Consider the following 23,484-nt stretch of genomic DNA (forward strand, 5'->3'; position numbering starts at 1 on the left):
GTCATATATATTCTTCAAGGTAATCAAATGAATGTACCTTTCAATGACAAACTTTGAGCATGTGCTTGGGCATGGAACGTCTCTGAATAGTCTATCATAAAGGCCACAATTATGTTCATTGTTACAACTCAATTCAAATCAATTTGACAATATTATTGGGAAAAAACAAAGGTCCATCAATTAGAATTCTACCTATGTCACTTTATAAGTTCAAACCTGATGGATAGATAATGGATATAGTGGCAATGTTACAATGTGCTCCTGTATTTACACAATGGTCTGTCTAAATGTAGAAGAGGTATTCTTGTTCTCAAATTTTTACAATCTGAAAATACTCGTGTAGATTGAAAACAGCAGTGGAGAAGATTAAATTTGGACCCAAAGATGCTACATTTTCCATATGGCTACGAACAACCAGCAGCATAAATCAGTAGAAATATCAAACAAGAGATCCAGAAGGGGCCAGAGAGAGAAGGAGAACAACAACATTTACTTTTCCTGCTAAGCTAAAAGCCAAAAGTTCTTTTGGCGTTTGGTTGTGATGAGATAGCCTCCTGCTCTTCTGTTTTTCCTTCTTACAGCAACTGTCATGCACTCTGCATTCTGAATGCAGTACTCCACCACTCCTTCCATGCTCCTCCCTCCTACCCATGTCATCAGAAGTCTGCAAACACTCGCCACCATTAACTGATGTCTCATACTACCTAGTTCATGCCTAAAAATTCTCACAATAAATATGCTATCTTTAGTTAAAAAGTTCAAACAGCCAACATTTATTTGTTATTTGGGGCTTTGGGGGATTTGAGGTCCTCTGAATAACAAACAATGTAGTGTGTAGTGGCTGATAAGGAGATACTTTTCATATCAAGTGAAATTATGATATTGCTATCAAGATCCAACTGTATAGCTTTTTAGTGAAACTTATTGACTATTGTTTAATGAATCGTGATTCCCAAGATAAGTGGGCTTAAACTTGAAGGAAACTTCATGGTTAAGTGCACTTGAGTTGGAGTAGTATTGGGATGGGTAGGGCCTCCTAAGAAGGCCCAATGCTGCACCTCAGTGTACATCATGTAGATGCGATGGGAGTTAAGTATTCATCATTCTCATAAGAGATCAGTTCTTGTGAATCCCTACTCATAAAACATGAGTCAATGAGTTTAACTAAAATATACACAGTTGAATCTTCATAGAAATATTATAACATAGTAATAGATGTTTAACTTTAATCATGTTTATCACCTCCATAAAAGGGAAGGCTTTCTCTGCCCAAGAATGAGAAGAGAAACTGCGTGCTTTCTGGCCTGAGAAACAATTGTTGGACCCTTTCCCTTTCCATCTTCCTCTGCAACCAATACCTCCACTTCCACCTGTTAAGTGCCATTTGGTTAAACTGAGATTTTGCTCCTAACTCAACTTTCACTTCAATCTAATAGAAAATCTAAAGCAAGGAAAAATAAGTTAAACAGACAGCACTTGTTTGCTATTTGGGTATCCATCCAAACCATTAAAACTAAGAACCCAATAAAATATTAGTAGATTGAGTACCTCTGGCCTACGAGTCTTAGAGAGAGCCTTCAAAGCATTAGGTACTTCATTATTCCTCAATATAATCTGTTCTTTGGATTCCTCGGAGTTCCTTCTGTGATGAGGAGAATTGCTACCTACATTGCATTGCATACATGTTAATATCTTCTCCTACATGCTTAGCAACAATGAAAGGAAGCCAAAGTATCATTACAATCAATTTGCTTCAAACAGATATTAATGAAAAGAACATAACCTTAACTTGAGCGCTTAACTGCAATCATTGAAGAGGCGTAGTTCACTCTATCCTTCTACTTATGGGTGAAGAGAATAGTGTTATAAAAGAGCATTTATCACCCAGCTAAACAAACAAATTCCTCAATTTTTGTTATATGTCTCTTAGCTTTCTTAGCTCTCTACTATCATGTTGATAGATCATATTATGATTCAAAACATTCATATTAAAATTAACACACAATCAAATTATAGATTGTGAAAATCTGGCATCATTAGGTATCATTAAGTTCGAATAATGCCAATAAGATGAACATTTATAAGCTGTGTTGGGATAGATCTATAGGAATATAGAAAAAGGTCTTGCTATAAGCGTCCAATGTCGGTCAGTCCAAAATAATGTTTTTTCAACAGAGCAAGAGCGAACAAATGTCTTGACTACATTCAGGCGATGATAGCCATCAGTCTTTCCCTTGGAGTGGGTATTCTCAGAAGTGGTAAATACCACTGCACGACCGATTTGGGTGGAGCTATGATACATTCTAAAAATTGGGCATCTCAGAATTGTTTCTAGAACTAAATAAGTATGGCAAGACAGGGTCTTTCCAAGTACCCTGTTTTTATGTGCTGCTTTCTTTATCTTCAGAATTGCAAAGCTGTATGTTCCTGGTTTGCAGAGTGCTTTGAATGATTTTCTTTTTCCTTCAACTGACTTTCCAACGCTTCTCAGTCTAATGCCACAGGGATCCGAGCTTATTGCAATAATTTTATTCGTTTCTTTCCCTTGTCCATCTTCTATTGTAAAACTAAATGTGAAATTCCTTGAATTTCAACAAAGGCCAGATATTTAACAGCAGCCATTAACCATAAGAGTCTGAATGTTCAAATGACGATTTGGGCAGACATACATTAAAATTTTAAATGATTAGTCCTGGTAGTTGTCTATACTGAATCTATGACACTTCCTGGTAGTTGTCTATACTGAGTCTATGACACTTCCCTCCAGTCTGTCTTTTAGGGGGTTTCCATGCTGATGTCTCGCTCTTGAAAATGATTAAAGCAACAGATCATCAGGAAACAAGGTCAAATCCATACAGTTCAGAATATGGATTATGAAAATAATCAGACTTATGGCCATTATTATACTGCTGATAATTTAAGATTTCTTAGGTCCGATACACCAAACAAAATCATACAATGAAGTGAACGGCTTGTGATGTGAAATTCCTTTTATTTATGTCCCTAAGATCCAACAATGGCAGCAAGCAGCTGAGAAAGCTCTCTGTAGTGTTTTTGTACTGAATTAATTTGTGTGATGAGGATCTAATTGTGCAATTTTAAGTCAGTAAAGGTTTTACACAAACCCATCATTTATAATTTCACAACAAAAGAATCTGGAAGTTTATAGTCATGAAACATTAGGATTTCATCCTCTTGGAAGTTTATAGTCATGAATGATTAGGATTACATCCTCTATTAGAGTGCGAAGTTCTGGCAGTTCAAGATTACGAGCACTTGTAATTCTTTATCAGAAGAAATAGATTCTTTTGAACCACTATTTCTGATCCTTTTCACATGAATCAAATTATGTAAGGCTTCGAGTGACTCTTTATGAACATATATTTCATTAATTCAGAATTCATATGAACTCATCCCCATGATAATGCAATCATCAATTGTATAATCATCGTTTAACCTACAAGACATCTATCAGAATATAAATGACAATTTTTTACTGATTCATGAGTATGAACATCTTTACCAATAAACTACAAGACATCTATCAGAATATGAATGATCAATTCATTCTTGATGAATGACAAAATCTTACTGATTCAATGAGTATGAACGTCATTATTATTAGGCTAGAAGACATCTATCAGAAAATAAATGACCAAGTCATTCTTGATGAATGACAAAATCTTATTGATTCATGAGTAGAACGTCATTATCATAAAAAATGAATAGATGGGCCTTGAACAGTCAGATCCCAAATAAGCCATCACAGAATTGAAGAAAAGCTATAGATTTAGATGTAGTTGTACTTGCTACTCACCAGGGTGGGAAAGAGGAACAAGATGCAGCAAAATGAGAGTGTCCTGATCCTGCACGGTGTGTGAGAGACTCCATAATAGAGCTCGTTTGGCTTCAGGGCTAGAATCCACAACTACCATGATCTTCCTGCTAGCACACTTCCCCTCAGATTTGCTCAAAACTTCCTTCTCCGGATGATTTTTGTGATCTGCCTCTCTTGTATTGACAAAGCCATCAGTATGAGTAGACATGACATGGCCACGGGGACCCCCTGTAATTGGTCTTCCCTCGCTTGGACTTCTGGCATGGGTGGCGATTCTATTCAAGCAGAATCTTGACAGCCTCCCTCCTCCCATTTTCACTTCCAATGCCCTCTGCCTTTGCCCACAATACCATGTATAAATACCCTCAAAACTGCAGGGAATGAAATGAAAGGAACCCTAAAAAGCTAATGCCCAGACTTGAATGCATTGAAAAACCATAATGAGTTGTAATTGAGTACCAGACTGTTGGCAAGGCTGAGACTCTCCCAACCCACTTGATTAAAAAAGTTTTTCCATCAAAAGACGAAACAGGGGTTTCATGGACGACCCACAAGGTCCCACAACTTTCTTCCTCTGTTTTCATTCAGGGTTGCGAGAATGCTGCATCATCCGAAAGTTATGGGGGTTTTCCCCCTTCCGGCAATTATGCATTTCTTTCTTCTTTCTTCTTCTTCTGCTTCCTTTTTGATAAAAAGAGAAGTCGCCATCAATTCTCATTTCCACCATTTCTTGGATTCTTATTGCACGGATAATGGGATTCTTCTACAGCCCACAGAATCCATTGCTCCGTTCTAACGACACATCTTACATTTTCCTGTGTCAAACGATGATTAGGGCAGCTCCTCATGAAATAAAAATTATTTCCTTGACCAGCATTTTGTAAGAGCCCGTTTGGGGATGCTTGCTGTCGTCTTCCAGAAATAGTTGCTTTCATTTCCTCCTCGTGCAGATGTCTCTTTACGAGTCGTTATGGTTGAATTTGTACGTTCTAAGATCTAAAGGTACATCAAATTTGATCGACGGTTTTTTATGAAAAAGATTATCTAAGAGTGACAATTAAGGGGGAAAAAAGGCGAGACTTCTTTGCCCAAATCATGAATTCATCCCACTATCTTAGATGTGAGATTAAGAGATTGACTATGTCTTTAGGGGTCATTTCTTATATGAGTTTGGCAATATATGGGTATTCGTTTATACAATATATATAGTATAAGATAAGAATAATTTTGAGTTTAGTTTAAATGAGTTATTTGAAGAGATAAGATTTCACAAAGTTATGAGTTTTAAATTAAGTTACGATAGAAGGATTAAAAATGAGAATAACTTTCCTTGATCTTGTAGACCAATGGTCGTGTGGATCTCATTAACACTCATTTATATGTTCGTTAATATGCAGTTTAAGTTTTTTGCTTCATGGTACTTATGACGAATAATTGATTTTTTATATAAGTAGTTTAAGTGACTATAATTATTGCTTTGACTTATGGGTAGTTAAAAGGAACAAGATTGGATTTGTTATAGAGACCAGGGTAAAAAAAAAGTAGTCCCTTTGATTTTACTTCCAATGCATATTTGGTTATTTAATATGCAACTTAAGTAACTATAGTTATTACTTTGGCCTATGGGTAGTTATAACAAACAAGGTTGGATTTGTTATACAAACAAAGGTACAAAAGCAATCACTTTGAGTTGACTTCCAATACATAATCTTTATTTCCTCATTAACCATTCACTTTAACTACCACAAAATTTGTACAACTAATTAATACAAATGCCCACTATTAGTACCCATAAAGTTGTACGATTCTTCTAGTTAATAAGTTTTGTTTTAACTATTGTGCATTAGCAACGGACAACTAGTGATCCACTCGATCATTTTTTCTATGGGCTTTTAATTGACAGAATCTAATAAATGGTAATTAGAATATGGACCGTAATGGCCCCTTCCCCTAAATGTTGATAAATTAATGTGATGTACACTTTTGAAATAATAGTACATAATATTTATGAGACAGTGATAATGTCTATCGAGACTATCAAAGTACATAAATACATCAAAAATTTGGGTGTATAGATAATTAGTTTTCTATGATTACAAGTTTCAAACTAAAGGGTAGTTATTTTGTCACCTTATATAAGAAATGTTTTATCATATTCATCCTCATCCTTTATGATCAAGAACCAAGATTAAGTGGTATTAACTCTAAGAAATCACAATTGTGTCCTTATCCATTACAATGGTGAATCAATGCAATCAACAAGATAAACAGTTGGGAATTCAATGGTATCCATTTCACCAAATTCAGGCTAGGACACAATTTTTATTTTGTCTTTTATAGTGTTGAGTCAATGCATTCAACATGACAAACCAGCCAAGAATTGAGGGAGTTTTCACTCTATTAAAAAAATCACCTATAAAACAACTTTGACCTTGTCCTTTATGATTCTAGGCAAGCACATTGGAAGACTAGTATCCACTCTTTCAAATTCCACTTAAAGATAATCGCATTCTCATCTCATATAATGTCAATTTAATACATAAAACATTATTAAAAACAACGATTTAACGAGTACCATCTTTGCCACATTTATCTAGACACAATTTTAGTTCCATCCATCATAATGTCGATTCTATCTAATCAATAAGACTAAAAGCTTAAAAGGTCAATTCACTTTTCCAAAAAAAAAATATCAAAAGTAAATTCGTATATTCATTATGAATTTCAATCAAAAGTAACTAATAATCCAAAATTTACCTAACCACCTTCACCTTTTGATCTAATATACTGGTCTCAAATAAAATGTTAATCATTGCAATATCTTCTTTTACCATAATTACAACTCGTTTATTTAGTGTAAATTATCAATGCATTAAATATTTACCTTACCACCTTCACCTTTTGATCTAATAAACTTGTCTCAAATAAAATGTTAATCATTGCAATATCTTCTTTTACCATAATTACAACTCGTTTATTTAGTGTAAATTATCAATGCATTAAATATTTATAACAAGAATTATTCCTAACATATAACTATACAAATAAATACACTTTTCTCTTCCCAATGCATATTATGATATGTAAGGAAGATGAAAAGGCAAACATTGATGGACAATTACAATATTAGATTGAGTTTTATAATAAGAGCATGAGACTTCAATTAACAAAACCATGAATGCATGCATATGCAAAAGGTGGTGGCCAAATGGTGTCCACAAAGCGTGCGAATTTACATCATTTTAAGAAGAAATGTCCGCATCATTTCTGTTTGTTATGTTTGCTCTAATTATTTTTCAAGTGTCAGTATTTCTTAATTATTAGTTTTAAATAAGAAAAAAAAACTTTTTATAAATATGTGCGTCATCAAAGATGATAATACTTTGTGGCTATTATGGTTGTTTGTGGACAAATTATTTGTCTTTATTAAAATATGGGAGCAACGTTATAAAAAAAAACCTGACCGACACATTTTCATTGATTAAAGTTGTAGAGGTCATTAAACATCAGTTTTTTAAAGGAAAATTGGAATTCTCTATATTTTGCTTGTTAGATATATGGCTATTAGTTTTGTTGTGTATGTATTTAATCACGTTTTATTGATTATGAAAAAAATTAAAAATTATATATTTATTACTTATAAATGTGAAGTTCAGCTTTACAATTGATTCTAGCTATAATTCTTGTTGACCAACATGCTCATTGGTTCATTTCATTTTTCTATTGTATTTTTTTTTAAGTAATATTATTATTACTTTTAATATTCTGATTATATTTATTGTACTTGTCGTAGGCAATGTACTATATTGCATTCAGTTTGTCCGAAAATTGAGTTAATTTTCACCAATGAGAATTGATTATTTTGTAGTAATTGAAATAATTCTAAAGTTTTTCTTTTCATCTATGAATTTAATATATCATGTAAATTATATGATTGGCTAGATTGATTTGTGTGTTATAGGAGTCCTTTTTTTTGGAAGGTTCTCTATATTACACTTTATTGGCTAGATTATAGGAAGTTATTTTCTATGATTAATTTACTTTATAAAAATATTATAGTCATTACAATTAATAAAGAAAATTAGATGAGAATGGTTGAAAAAATACTCACTGGGATTAAAAATTTATGAAATACACACAGAAAAATATATAAAATTTTAATATTAACTATTTTATGTAGGCATGATTGTTTGTTTGTTAGAATTTACCCAAAATTATTATATTTTTAAATAATTTCAATATTTATGTTATATATGTCTAACTAAAATAAATTGTAACATTTATATAAACATTGAAGGTTTTAGGTAGCATGATTAATATTAAGTTTGATTAATAAATCTATATAAAAATGATCATACACCATAATTAATTAATTGTTTATCTTTCGGTAATTATTTTATCATCTTTCTAAAATTTTATTTATTAGCTATATTTTAGTTAAATTTTCTTATTTAAGAAAATTATTAATATATTAATTTAAACTTTGTCATTTAATTTCATAGTCTTAATTTTAATATCAATACATTAAAAGTGTTTTTTTTTTTTTAAACATTATTTCACTCCGCAACTTTTCACTGGTTTCTCACTTCTATCGCAATTTGAATTTAGATGAATGGGTTTGGCCCCCAGGGGCTAGGCCTGGTCCTCGATGCTTGCTCAGACCTGCAACTTGTACTGACCTCATTTGGGGTAGCCTAGGAAAGTGTTGACATTGATCATTCTGATGGTGGGGTGCCGGTGGAGTCAACGGTGGCACCAATTGTGGGCCAGGAGGACAATACAAGTCACACTATGGCTCTTGGATGGAAGGATGTGGTCCTTGGAGAGAAGAAGACTCACGTCTCGTTGGAAGCCCCTAGGGTGGTTAGTAGTGATGAGGGAGTGGAAATAGTTGTTCTAGATAGCCTGGTTGATAGTGATTTTTCCAACCTGAAACTCTACCTGATTGGCAGGTTTGTAGCCTTTCGCCCATTGATTGAGATGGTCAAGAAGTGGGTAAGCCAAAGATGGAAATAAAAGAGGAGTGTGATAGTTTCGGCCATGTAGGGGGGTATGTTCTGTTTTAAATTCATGGTTGTTGAAGATATGACAATGGTGATGGTCGAGTCTTCGTCAAATGGAAAACATAGTTTGGTGGTGGCTAAGTGGCACCTGGCAGTAGATCCCGGTCTGGGTAAGGCTCCACGGACTCCCACTCGAGTTTTGGGATGAGAGGATCCTAAAATCTATCAAAAATTCCTTTGGACATTTTGTCACTTCAAATATGATAACCATACAGAGGTCCAGGTTGGTGTATGTAAGATTCAGTGTAAATGCAGTTGTGGGTACTTCCCTACCTAAGTCTATTACTCTGAGCTCGAAGTGGGGTAAAAAAGTGCAACCCATCATTTATGAAAATGCGGGGCTATATTGCTAGAAGTGCTTGTCATTTGGGCATCTGATAGTTGATTGCAAAAAGATAATTAAGTCAGTTGAGGAGGAGAATGTAGGGGAGAAGGAAGGGGTTTATGTTCCTTTGGAGATGGGGGAAGAGGGAGTTGTGTCTCTGGAGAATGGGTTAAGTGAGTTGGAAGGGAAGGGGAGGATCTCTTCACCGCGGAAGGAGCTAGAAGATAAGAAAGTTACCCATCAAGGAGAGATGCAGAGTGTTAGGACAGAAGAGATGGCACCCCACAAAGGTGTGGAAGAGACTTGTAGGGTTATGGTTTTTGAGAAGACCTCTAAACTAGATAGGCAGTAGGGAGGGTTAGAGGAAGGGGAAATCTTCTATGAGGAAGAGACTCTTCCCTTCCTTCAAGGTATTGAAGAACTACTCAGTACTCCTTCAAGGAACATGGTGATTGAGGATGTACTTGGGAATGACATGGATAAGGCGTCCAAGAGAGGAAAAGCAAAAGAATTGGAGGGGGAGGTAATGAGAGTTCTCTCTTGGAGTGATGAGGTGCCTCCAATTCCTAAGAAGGTGGAACTAATGGCCTCGTTGGAGGAAGTGGAAGGGAAGTGGCAGACACAAAGAAGACAAACAAGAGTTTCAAAGAAATCTAAGGTGGTATTAGAATTAAAGATGGATGTAGGGAAGTCTGGGAAATAGAGTAGAAGAACAAAACAAATGGCAAGGGAGGTGGTTAGTGGCAGGCAACCTACCTTGGAGTCCCCGGCAAAGGGTAGAAAATGATTATTCTATCATGGAATATGAAGGGGTTGAATAGCCCCCAAAAGTAGTCTGCTCTCAAATAGCAGTTGTCTAACCTGAATATTGATATCCTTTTGATCCAGGAAGTTAAAATGACCATGTCTAATTTGAAAAGTATTGCTAGTTATGTTTGGACAAGGGCTAATTTTTTTTATAATGAAGCGGAGGGGGCGTTAGGAGGAGTGGCTACCTTTTGGAACCCAAGTGTTGGTAATGGAAGTTTAATCCATTGTTCTAGACACTATCTTATTATTGAGCATAAGAAGGGTGATAAAATATGGAATATTGTCAATGTGTATGCTCTTAACACTAGGCAAGGAAGAAATTGTCTTTGGGAGGAGCTACATGTCTATCTCTCCTGTAATAAAAATACTCTTTGTATGGGTGATTTTAACTCACCTTTGTACCCATCGGAGAAGGTTGGAGGATGTAATGCCTCACCAAGGGATCCAGAAGAATTAACCTAAATTTTAACTAAGTTTGCCAAACAATTTTTTTTTAATCATGAAAGATAAGCCATTCGCATCAAACACATAATAGCAGAAGCAATAACATACATTCATCTAAAAGCATACATAAGCATACATAACAAGTTACGTTCCTTAAGGATCCCAAGACGTTGAGTCACATTTAATCTAACTAATACTAAGTCTAACAACTACCACATCCACAAGAAAGAATAATTAGAAAGTCCAATGTCCATATTACACATTTGTTTTGAATGCCTCTTGGCAATTAAATGTGAGATGCTCAATCATCCACTATACATGACACAGGGTATGAAAAGCCTAAAAGATTAAACATATGTAAAAATAAAGATACATCATCCTCATCGAATCTATGATACAAGTACAATAAAGTAAATGAAACTAATAACATGCATGATACATCCATCCATCAATAAAGATATATCAACCATCGTAAAAGATATCCATTCATCATAAAACACAACTAATCTAAGTGCACAGTTCCTCCCAATCGTCAATAGCATCATTAGACCATCGTGGGCCCTAGCCATCCCTCGCGCATAACATCCCAAGTCACCGAAGAGATCATCGGTACTATAGTAATAGGGATGTCACTCCTAAACATACTGCAACCTATGCATAAAGAGATCTAACATGCAAGAATAAAGCATAAGATGATCCTACAAAGTAGATAACATCATCTATCACATGCTAATCATCAATATAAAGAAACATACTAGTAAATAACATCCATCATAAGATATAACATCGAAGAATAAAATGAAGATAAATACCAACAAAGAATGCTCTAGCCATAGTGTCTACGAATGGATCTCAAATGGTAAGAGTGAAAAAGCATTACCACCCAACCGCATGGAACCTAAATGGCCCACTCCCACCGCGCTGAGGAGATAGTCTCAAGTCCCAAATAGGATATCAAATCACATAACACAAGATAACAAATCACATAACACAAGAACTCTCTAAGTCCAGGAATCCTAAAAGTATAGTAACTCAAAGGTTGCAACACACAAATCGACATCTACTCCCAAAGGCACAACAAAGACATGTAGGAAATCTACTATGTAAGCAGGAAAGTGTCATCGTACAAATCACGCTAGAGTTACCCTGGTAGTCTCTCAATAGACCTTGGCCCCCTAGTGATCCCTATGCGGCCACTAGTATCCTCTCGTACTAATGAGGCATACTACGAAATGCAAGGTCACAACCAAGTGTTCTCTCTACTCCCATCCTAGTCTGTACTAGCACTTGAGGCATGGGTGAGAACATACAATTATCTTATTAGGTTCATTTTAATCCCCATTTAGTGTAAATGTTTTCACTTATTAAATAACTTACAATGAGTTACCCTGGCAGCCACTTAGGGCCCCAACCCCCATTGCAAGCCACTTCTCGACTCTACAAGTAGATAACCTACCCTGGGCTCAATCAAAGCACAAATCACAAAATCACCTTAATCCTGAACAAGCAATTGGAAAAATACCAAAAGATAATCCACAATAAAAACATCAAATCTCCATGAGCAACTGAAAGCATCCATTGATAATCATGACCACAACAGTTCTCTATTGGAAACTTAAGGTATCAATGACAATCACAACATCCATCGGTCCTCATCGAGCAACTGTATACAAAATGATAAATCACAACATCTATCAGTTCTTAATAAGCAACCAAAGAGGCATCTCAAAGAAAATAATACTAATAAAAGATGCCAAAATGGTCGAGTTAAAACATGTCACAACATGACAACATCAAGAATAAATCAACACTTCAGTCCCATCATGGCGACTGAAAAGTAACCCAAGTATAACTGATCGATGACTCAAAAATGGTTAAGTCAAGTATCACAAATACATACACCTCAGCTTCACACAAGAAGACTAGAAAGCAATAACAATTAGTAAATACAAACATCTCATAGAGCATACCATCACATTACCATGGTTGGGTCTTAAAAAGATCGAGATCAACATCAGCATGACATCACAAACACATAACCCCCAAGCCTCTGGTAACAACCTAAGACTAGTCAAAGCTAGGACAAACCCCAAAACACAAATATCATAGAGGAACAAGATACAAACACATATTTTAGTTTTCTTTTTCAATCACATGGTTAAGCCAAACATGAGGTTTTGGATTTTGTTTCAAGTGTATTTCAAGTGTATAAGATTCTTTGTTTAATCTCCAAGTCAACCCATTTATCTTTTTGAATAAAACATAGAATTATCCCTCCATTATTTTAAAACAATTTTCTAAAATAAACAGAAGATAATTATTTACTTATTCAAATTATTGAACTAGTTCCCATTGACTTTTAATAAAATCATTTACATTAGTTAACAATAAATAATGTTACTAATAATAAAACTCCATTGATTCCAAGATGCGTCTACCATTATTCAAATCTTTAGAATAATACTTACCATCTTTTAAATAACTAATTTACAAATTCCTTAAAACACTTCAAGGCAATCATTTATTTAAAATAATCTTCATCTCATTAATAATTCAATAATTATATAATTCTACTAATTAATTAATCTTAATTAAAATTGTATTTAATTAAGTTAATTAATAATTATATAACTAACAAACTAGATTCATCATTAATTATATTTAGTCAAACTAATTTTTAACTAAATCAGTTAATGAATACTACATATAAATTCCATTCATTTGAGTTATTAAAATAAAGCTCTTTGATCTTCAAGATATTCATCTTGAATCTATCAAATCAATTTTATAATAATTTTCAACTCAAGTTAATAACTACCCTTATTAGTTAATCTTAATTAATTCATAATTAATTAAATTAATGAAACATATATCTCGCCATTTATGATTCCAAATTAATATAATAATAACTCAATCAAGGCTTGGTTAAATATTATTATAATTTGAATCACTTAATCGAATTATTAATAGTAATAATCTCTTAAACAAAATCTAAATTATTACTAATAATAACTCATTAATATTTATAAGTTAAAATTGATTATTATTAATATCTTGTAAGTAATATTCAATAATATTAATTTTTTTATATATATCTTATTATTAAATCTTATAATATTAAAATTTACGATATATATATATATATATATATATATATATATATATATATATAATCGTAACCTTGCAAAGTGATTTAAAATCGTTGCAGACAGCACTGAATAGGTCGTGCGGCTGCCAAAGTTCACCAGCTTTTAAATATGAAAGGCAGTGTGTTAATAATCGTAGGCCACTAAGGTGACTAGTCATTCAGCCTCTTTAAAGAGTCACCGGCGTAATGTATTCCCACCTTGTGATAAATAAATCACTGATGCAGGAGCATCTTGCATGGAAAAATTATTGAAAAAAAAAAAAATTCTGGAGGAGAGAGAAAGTGACAAAAATTAGAGGAGAAATAATTTTTTTTTTTTTAAATTCTGAAGGAGAGAGAAAGTGACGAAAATTAGAGGAGAAATAATCATTTTTAAAAAAAATTATTTTGGAGGAGAGAGAGAAAGTGATGAAAATTAGAGGAGAAATAATAAAAAAATTAAAAAAAGGAAAAAGGAGAAAAGAAAGGAAAAGAGGATTTCTATTTTCGAGGTGCATAGGTGGCATAATAGAAAAAAATAAAATAAAATAAAAATGGTTGTCATTCCATTTATCAAGGTGTGTGGGAAGAATTCTAGAAAGTTATGAATATTGTAGAAAGTTGTGGATATTGTAGAAGGTTATGGAAGTTGTAGAAGGTTGTGGATATTGTGTAGGTGGAATTCTAGAAAGTTGTGGATAAGCCATGCATGGGGTGGTAAGTGCCTATTTAAGCAAGGCATATGAGCATTTCTAATCAAGCTTGAGAAGTGGAAGCTTGAGAAGGAGAAGCTTGAGAAGTGGAAGCTTGAGAAGTGGAAGCTCGAGGAGTAGAAGCTCGAGAAGGAGAAGCTCAAGAAGGAGTAGCTTGGAAAGGTGAAAGTTGTGGAAGGTGAAGCTTAGAAAGCTTGGAAGGCTTCAAGGTGTGAAAGAGGAGGAAGTGAAGAGTGAGTTTTCCTAAGTCTGTGGATAGAGTGCCGAATGTGAGGCAGTTTACAGTAGGATTGCGATGGACTTGTGAGTGTGTAGACAGAGCGTCGAATGTGAGGCAGTTTACACTTAGATCTTGGATAAAGTTGGAGAAGAGCTAGTGACTGCAGTTTAGAAACAAGGAGGTTGCTTGGTGGCTTGCGAGCACAAGTTGAGATCTTGGAGGTTTCTACCAGAGTGTGGATTTGGACTAGCTTGGGTTTGGATTGGATCTTGAGAGATCTTGGAGAAATGTTATTGTAATTGCTATTGGATTTTCCAGTATAATAAAATTGCTTGCGAAGTATTTTGTTATCTCTTTGTCTTCATGTTGTTGCATTCTTGGTTGTGAGTGGTAGGGTGGTGTGGCCCTTCATTAGTGGTATCAGGCAGTACCTTCATCAGTGGTATTAGAGCGGTCATCATCAGTGGTATCAGAGTAGGAGTTTCTGAGTGTACAAGCAGATCGTTGAAGTGTGAGGCAACTTGTACCAGGACCTTGGTTGGGTGAAGTTTATCAGAGCAAGAGTTCCTGAGTGTACAAGCAGATCGCCAAAGTGTGAGGCAGTTTGTACTAGGACCTTGGTTGGGTGAAGTTTATTAGAGTGAGAGTTCCTGAGCGTGTGAACAGATCGTCAAAGCTGAGGCAGTTTGCACCAGGACCTTTGGAAGACATGCAGATTGATCGATTGATGTAGAGATGGAAGACTGAACTTGTTGAGGCATGATTGTGGACAGCTAGTGGATTGCAAATCCGTTGTCTTAGACTTGTGATGTGGTTCCTGATTGTTCATGCGAGGTGGCAGGTTGCGATCTGACTTGCAAACAATTTGGTTGTCACAAGGAGGATGGGAAGGATTTGTTATAGAGGGTTTATGAAGATCTTGGGAGATGGCTCCAAGAGGATTGGACCCTAAGATGATTGCGAAAATCCATGATATAGTGGAGAGGAATTTTTCTAAGATGATTTCTTGGTTGGATGTGAGATTGGGTGATCAAGCTAAGAAGGTCAAGGTGGAAGAGGATGGTTTTGCTGATCAGTTTGTGGAGCCTGATGCAGAACCTATAGAGCAAATAGAGGTTGTTGCTGAGGATATTCCTAACTTTGCTGATGTTGGGATGGAGATTAGTTTTCATGATCAAATGGTTGAGTCTGACATGGAGATTGTTGAGCACTCGGTTGTCGGTGATCCAGTTGTTGGTGGTGACTTGTATCTTGCAAAGCATCTTGTTGTGAGCAATGAGGTTGTTGGTGTAGAGAGTTTGGCATGTGTTGATGAAGATCTACGTGTAGCTGTTGATGTGGGGTTTGTTGCTACGGGTATGAATTCATTAGTTGCTGATGTGGATGAGGGTTTTCTGATGAAGCATTATGTTTAGTTTGTTCCTGGGCATGAGCATGTTGATTGGATGTTTGAGATTTTGGTGTTTGATAGAGTAATGCAGATGTGGAAGATTTGCATGGTGGTTTTGTTGTCCCTGTTGAGGTGGAAACCTTTGGTGAAGATGAAGATGGTTGTAGATCTTTCTTTTTGGTTTCAAAGTGTGGGACACACTTTTCTATCTACCAGGGGAGTCTGATGCAGGAGCATCTTGCATGGGAAAATTATTGAAAAAAAAAAAAAAAAAAATTGGAGGAGAGAGAAAGTGACGAAAATTAGAGGAGAAATAATAATTTTTAAAAAAATTATTCTAGAGGAGAGAGAAAGTGACGAAAATTAGAGAAGAAATAATAAAAAAATTAAAAAAGGAAAAAAGGAGAAAAGAAAGGAAAAGGGGATTTCTATTTTCGAGGTGCATAGGTGGCATAATAGAAAAAAAAAGGTTGTCATTCCATTTATCGAGGTGTGTGGGAAGAATTCTAGAAAGTTATGAATATTGTAGAAAGTTGTGGATATTGTAGAAGGTTATGGAAGTTGTAGAAGGTTGTGGATATTGTGCAGGTGGAATTCTAGAAGGTTGTGGATAAGCCATGCATGGGGTGGTAAGTGCTTATTTAAGCAAGGCATATGAGCATTTCTAATCAAGCTTGAGAAGTGGAAGCTTGAGAAGGAGAAGCTTGAGAAGTGGAAGCTCGAGGAGTAGAAGCTCGAGAAGGAGAAGCTCAAGAAGGAGTAGCTTGGAAAGGTGAAAGTTGTGGAAGGTGAAGCTTGGAAAGCTTGGAAGGCTTCAAGGTGTGAAAGAGAAGGAGGAAGTGAAGAGTGAGTTTTCTTGAGTTTGTGGACAGAGCGTCGAATGTGAGGCAGTTTACAATAGGATTGTGATGGACTTGTGAGTGTGTAGACAGAGCACCGAATGTGAGGCAGTTTACACTTAGATCTTGGATAAAGTTGGAGAAGAGCTAGTGACTACGGTTTAGAAACAAGGAGGTTTCTTGGTGGCTTACGAGCACAAGTTGAGATCTTGGAGGTTTCTACCAAAGTGTGGATTTGGACTAGCTTGGATTTGGATTGGATCTTGAGAGATCTTGGAGAAATGTTATTGTAATTGCTATTGGATTTTCAAGTATAATAAAATTTCTTGGGAAGTATTTTGTTATCTCTTTGTCTTCATATTGTTGCATTCTTGGTTGTGAGTTGGTAGGGTGGTGTGGCCCTTCATTAGTGGTATCAAGTAGTACCTTCATCAATCACTGCCATCACATGGGACAGTGGGGTTGAGACCATTGTTATGAAACATAACAATGTCACCCGAGCACAATTAATGTGAAAATGCTCTAAACCAAAATGTTTTACCTCTCGACATTGATATTCCAATCATTTGCATTGGAATTTAAATCTAAGTCATGATCTAGAGTTGGATCGTTGAACATCATCTTGAATTGCTTCACAGTGAGCTCCAAAAGATCGTTGCGAATGCGCCGCTCAGAATAGAATAATAAAACTAAGCACAACTATGATAGAAGCATGATACAAATTTGTTTAAGTTCTCTAACAAGATAGCTACCCATTCTATCCAAGTATTAGGATTGCATTTGATCTTTAAGCTAGATTCTGTTGTTAATTTTGCATTATACAATGCTGGCATAAAAGCTCGATATCATGCATTTGGATGGGTGTCATTTTGCATCATTTTTTTTTGAATAAATATAAGCGTTGTTTTAGTACATCCAAATTACTGTTCAGAAAAACTACCCATGATAAAACCATTTTAAGTTGGGTTAAGTTGATTCTAATTTATGCTCACTCAATTCCAGTTGAGATTTCACAAGTTGGCACTTCATGTAATATCCAAACAACGTACATTGCTAATTTCAATTGGAAATGGCTACCAAATTGCATTGTTTTGAGCTGGCCATAGTATCTCCAAAGGTCACAAATTTCAAGGCAAAAAGGCTGAAAAGATCATTGATTAATAAAATGGAAGAGTTGACAGCTTATGCATTAGAGTTATCCATTCACTCTTTGATGTTGTTGGTTCATTAATATCATCAATTCATACATACTAAAAGTGTTGTTATTGTTCTACATCTATCGACAATTTATATTGAGCATTTTGGAAAGATATCCAGTTCACATACTATCTGTGGATGTCAAGTGGTTGAGACAATTATTTCTTGAGAGTAACATGTACAAGAAGCTCCAACAGCAAAATGATTGGTGTGTTTGAGAGAATTGTTTTATCAAGTATTAATTGGATTGATTGCCTCTTATTTGTGGGATTTTGTGGAGGTAGACGTCTCTGTCTCCCACAGTAAGACTTTAATGAGGCAGATCTATACAGTCTGTTGGGCATGAATTTTGATTGGGCAAGGGCATCTTCTCTAAGATTTGTCTGAATTAGCTACCGTACACTCTCAAATAGTGTTGAGTCCTGTTCTTCATTGCTTAGACCCACTATACTTTTATTGATGGGCGTTGACAATAGTAAAGATTTGTGACAGCGATTTGGCCATGAAAACACCAGGGTGGAGGCATTAAGAGTTATAGTGATTTGCTGAGCACTTGAGTTTGGTTCTGCATATATCATTGGAATGCGAAACCTGAGTTTTCAATCCAACGGTTTAGAACTTTGAAGAAGCATAGACCACCATTGAAGTCACCATTTCTGACAGAATGTCTTTAATCAGACGAATTTCATTCTAATTATTGATTAGAATCACTTTCTTTGAGACAAAAGTCATTACAATCAGATGGGCTTTTAATTTTAGTTTAAAGGGTAGATAGTCTAATCCTTATCAATCTCTTTCGCCAAAATTGATGCAACAGAAGCTTAAATTCTCCTTCTCCTATTGACTCACACCAATCAGATCAATGACCAATTCTCCTCTTAGAAAACTACAACCAAAAACAAACCCCACAAAAAAAAATGCCTACACTCCTATAGAAGGGACAGAGAAATTCAAAATGGAGAGATAAAGCCAAAACAGGCAGATGTAGCAAGGAAAGATGGTGAGTAGGGCCGATATTCATCTACGGCTACATTATTCATCCTCATGCCACTTGAGTCTAGATTTAAATTGATTTCCAAACAACAATGAAACTAATATCTACATCCTAGTGGTGTCCTTCCACATGATAATAATTAGGGCATTAATTGCCAGTGAGAGTCTAGAGAATATGCCATCTCTGGAGAGGCTAATGGAAAAAGTTTATAAGTGTTGTTCACGGTGGATGTTGTTCCTAAGTATGTTCTTGGGGAGCTAAAGGAACACGATAGAAGAGGTCAAGCTGAATGATCACCATGAGAGAGACCTGAAGATCTATGTAGTATGATATCATATCAAAGCTTTGCTATATATTACCCTTATTTGATTGTTATCCAATTTTTTTTATATCATGGCCTAAACATATCCATTGTTACTGGAAAGAAAAAGTGTGTGGCTTTTAAAGGCTAGAGAGAGCCATGCTCTATTTAATGGGAAGAGACAGAGGAGATGTATGAAATATCAAAATAAAGATAAAATCAGATTGCATTCAAAAAGAAACTCACACACACACACACACAATTTAGTATAATATGCAATATTTGGTCACATAAACAAACACCACTTCAGAGTTGCTGCTCATAAACTATATACCAACAAAAGTTTACTTTCACTGCCTCTAAATTGTTTTACTTTGCGTAATAGAATATGTGAAATTCACGAGTGCCTACCTGGTCACTAATACCAATTTGCTACCCACAGAACCTGTAGAGAAAGGTTCCTTCCTTCTCCAACATTTGCAGTCCCTCTAAGAATTGTACCCCCAAGTGACTAGAAGTGCTTGTAGAAGCCTATGGGCATGTAGAAGCGCATGAGCTTGTAGAAGCATATGAGGATGTAGAAGCATACGAGCTTGTAGAAGCATATGAGGATTTCCATACACACTGGGAGAGCCTATATATAAAGGCCTCTAAGATGCATCTAGAATGTGTCTAGAAAGAACTAGGAGATAAGCATGAGAACTAAGCACATAACTTCCACGATAAGAAGATAAACATGATGAGGTGTCTAGAATGTTGTAGACACCATGTGCTCAAATAATGTGCCAACTCCCAAGTGTAGACAACATGTGCATACTTAGAGTGCAAACTCCTATGTTGTCAACATGACGACTTCCAAGAGCTCGCATACACCTATGTGAATAAATATTAAAATAATGCACATTAATTTATTTAATATTCGCTTTATTTATTTTTATTAATTTATTAATTTTAACTCTCATGCACTCGTCATGTGGTCATGAAATTTTAATAAATTAATTTCTTTTCCATTTTTAAATTTATTTTTGAAACTTAATTGATAAAATACATAATAATATTATTTAGCAATTATTTAAAAATGAACTATAAATATATTATTATTAAATTAAATAAATATTGTCACGTTCCAAATTTAAACTTATAACTTTTATCTTCAAATTTAATTCTTCTTATTTAATTAATTTCTCAATTAATTAAATTAAATTAAATATTTAAAATATCATATTAATTTACCATGAAATTAAACCATTAATTGAATCTTTTAATTAGGCTTAATTAATAGAAAATTCACTGAGAAAGAGGTTGGCAATAATAGCAAAATGCAAACTAGGGCAGGCATTATAGAGGAACAGTGGATTTCAATGACAATATGAAGGATTTGGCTGAATTCATTAATAAAAATGACTTAATGGATATGGAGATGCATGGAGTGAAGTTCACCTAGTCGAACAATAGGAAGAGAGTTGACCTTATCCAAGTCAAACTGGATAGACTTTTGGTTCCAGCTGGCTAGGAGGGCCTAACTTCATCTTCTCTCATAGGATTACCCAAGACGATCTCGGATCATGCTCCCATCTTTTTTAATTGGAAAGAAGAGTCCCAAGGGGGCCAAGACCTTTTAGATATGAAATTATGTGGCAATCCCACCCTAATTTTAGTACTAGGGTGATGGAGTGGTGGGGGATTAGTGTGGAAAGAACTACTATGTATAGGCTTGCTGCTAAACTGGAGAATGTTAGAAGAAATGTGAGGCCTTGGAAGAAAAGGTGTTTTGGTGATATCTTTAAGACTAAGGTGGAGGTGGAAGAAAAGTTAGAAGAGCTTTAGAAAGCAATGGGGGAAGGCCTTGCCTTGGAGAATATGATTCAGGAGGAGGATAAATATAGAAAGGTCTTGAAGGATACAATGATCAGAGAGGAGACCTTCTGGAAGTAGAGATCTAGGGTGTTATGGCTCAAGGTGGGTGATAGGAATACTGCATTTTTTCATAGATCAACCTCAATCCATAAAGGGAGGAATATGATTGATAATATTAAGAATGATAATAATGTGAAGCTCACAAAAACTACAGATATAGGTTATGGGCGACAGATTATTTTTATAACTCTTATTTGGAAGAGCAGAGAAATATAAGGGAAGAGGACAAACGATGGTTGATTAATTCCATGCCTACTATGATCATGGCTAAAGAGAATGAGGAACTTGCATAGTTGGTGACCAAGGAGGAAGTCTGCAGTGCTATCCTTTCTATGAAAGCCTACAAATATCCAAGACCCGATGGTTTCCCTAGCATTCTTCTAACACTTTTGGGATGTTATTAAATTGGATCTCCTCTGGGAAACTCGTGACTTTTTTAGAACTGGGAAGCTTCTCAAGCAACTAAATAAAACATTTATTACCTTGATCCTGAAAGTTAAAGACCCAAGGGTCCTCTCTGATTTTGCGTCGATTAGTCTATGCAACACTAATAAGATTTTCTCTAAAATTTTGGTGAACAGGTTAAAATTGATGCTGCATAAATTCATTGGGAAAACCTAGAATGGGTTTTTCCCGGGACACCAAATTCTTGATGCTGCCATAACAACCCATGAAGTTTTGCACTCTATGGAGAAGAGTGGTAATCTAGAGTTTCTTCTAACACTTTTGGGATGTTATTAAATTGGATCTCCTCTGAGAAGCTCGTGACTTTTTAAGAACTGGGAAGCTTCTCAAGCAACTAAATAAAACATTTATTGCCTTGATCCTGAAAGTTAAAGACCCAAGGGTCCTCTTTGATTTTACATCGATTAGTCTATGCAACACTACTTATAAGATTTTCTCTAAAATTTTGGTGAATAGGTTAAAACCGATGCTGGATAAATTATTGGGAAAACCCAGAATGGGTTTTTCCCTGGACACCAAATTCTTGATGTTGCCATAACAACCCATGAAGTTTTGCACTCTATGAAGAAGAGTGGTAACCTAGGTATGGCTTTGAAACTTGACATTTCTAAAGCTTATGATAGGATTAATTGATTTTCCTATATGAAGTTATGTGTAAAATTAGTTTTAGTCAAAAGATTATAAAGATGGTTAAATCGATGGTGGAAAATGTCAATCACTCAGTGATGGTGAATGGTACATCTTGGGGGAATTTTGGTGGGGAGAGGGAACTTAGAAAGGGTGACCCTACCTCCCCTTATCTATTTATCATGGTTGTTGAAGTTCTAGGAAGGGCTTCTTGAGAAAGATGGAAGGGGGAGTGATTAAAGGTGTTAAGTTAGCATCCACACTTCCACCCAAGGTGATCCAGTAGTTTGTGGATAATACCTTCCTTAGTGGGGAATCCTCGGTAGGTGAAGCTAGAGCTTGGAAGTCTATACTGGAGATATATGTGGCCAATGCGAGATAGAAAATTAATTTGGACAAAAGTAAAGTGTTCTTCTTCAACACCCCCCTGATATATAGAGAAGGATTGTTAATATTTTGGGGTGTAATATTGTTGTGTTGCCAAACACATATATGGGCCTCCCCCTAACGGTGAAAGATGTTAGCAACAACATTTAGAATAGCATTTCGGAGAGGATGGAAAAGAAGTTGATTGGGAGGAAAGACAAAACCCTGAGTAGTGAGAGTAAGCTTCAAATTCTTGTTTCCTTCCTCTAGGGATTACCTGTGTATTTCCTTTCATTATTCAAAATTACCCAGAGTATGGCAGAGAAATTGGAAAAAATACAATATAACTTCCTTTGGTTAGGAGGAAGTGAGAAGAATAAGTTGAGCTTAGTAAATTGGGATATAGTTTGTAAACCTAAAAGAAGAGGTGGATTGGGAGTAAGGAAGATATCTTATTTGAATAATGTGATATTCACCAAGGTGGGGTGGAACTTGATGAAGGAGGAGGCCAACTAGTGCAAAATTCTAAAAGCCAAGTACTTGGGGAACCTAAAATTCTCTCATTGCACCTAGAGAAATGATCTCCCTATGGGATCTAAAATATGGGGAAACATTGTGAAAAATAGAACCCTGTTGAAGGATGGTATAAGGTGGTTGGTGGGTAATGGTAACCAGATTAACTTCTGGGAGGACCCATGGCTTACTGATAAACTGTTGGCAAGAACAAAGTTTGGGTCCCCTCAGAACCACCTCCACGAGTATAGGGTTATGGTTGTTGATTTTATTAGCCTAGGAAGGAAGTGGAGAAAGGTGGAGTTGCAAACAAATGCTTTGATGGAGAGCACCTG

The 23,484-nt window shown here is 35.4% G+C and overlaps 1 protein-coding gene across 1 annotated transcript; it reads right to left on the bottom strand.

Annotated features, from left to right (window-relative positions):
* Positions 1 to 201: 201 nt before the first annotated feature.
* Positions 202 to 4,689, bottom strand: LOC149539904 (uncharacterized). The gene is made up of 5 exons (XM_089801123.1): positions 4,298 to 4,689; positions 3,818 to 4,173; positions 1,549 to 1,664; positions 1,243 to 1,370; positions 202 to 664 (listed from the first exon to the last, which is right to left on the bottom strand). The coding sequence occupies exons 1-5, from the start codon at positions 4,420 to 4,422 to the stop codon at positions 502 to 504; spliced, it is 888 nt and encodes a 295-aa protein (XP_089657249.1). The 5' UTR covers positions 4,423 to 4,689; the 3' UTR covers positions 202 to 501.
* Between the last annotated feature and the right edge of the window lie 18,795 nt (positions 4,690 to 23,484).

The sequence above is a fragment of the Cupressus sempervirens genome, chromosome 9 (assembly GCF_028749045.1).
Source record: "Cupressus sempervirens isolate cs-2001-9-10 chromosome 9, ASM2874904v1, whole genome shotgun sequence".
Lineage (NCBI taxonomy): Eukaryota > Viridiplantae > Streptophyta > Pinopsida > Cupressales > Cupressaceae > Cupressus > Cupressus sempervirens.

What these genes read in the sequence shown, in the direction of transcription:
- LOC149539904 (XM_089801123.1), bottom strand. Translation starts at nt 4,422, where the DNA reads ATGAAAACAGAGGAAGAAAGTTGTGGGACCTTGTGGGTCGTCCATGAA. An exon ending in TGTTCCTCTTTCCCACCCTG is followed by an intron (nt 1,665 to 3,817) that starts GTGAGTAGCAAG and finishes AATGCAATGTAG; the next exon opens with GTAGCAATTCTCCTCATCAC. An exon ending in CTAAGACTCGTAGGCCAGAG is followed by an intron (nt 1,371 to 1,548) that starts GTACTCAATCTA and finishes GGCACTTAACAG; the next exon opens with GTGGAAGTGGAGGTATTGGT.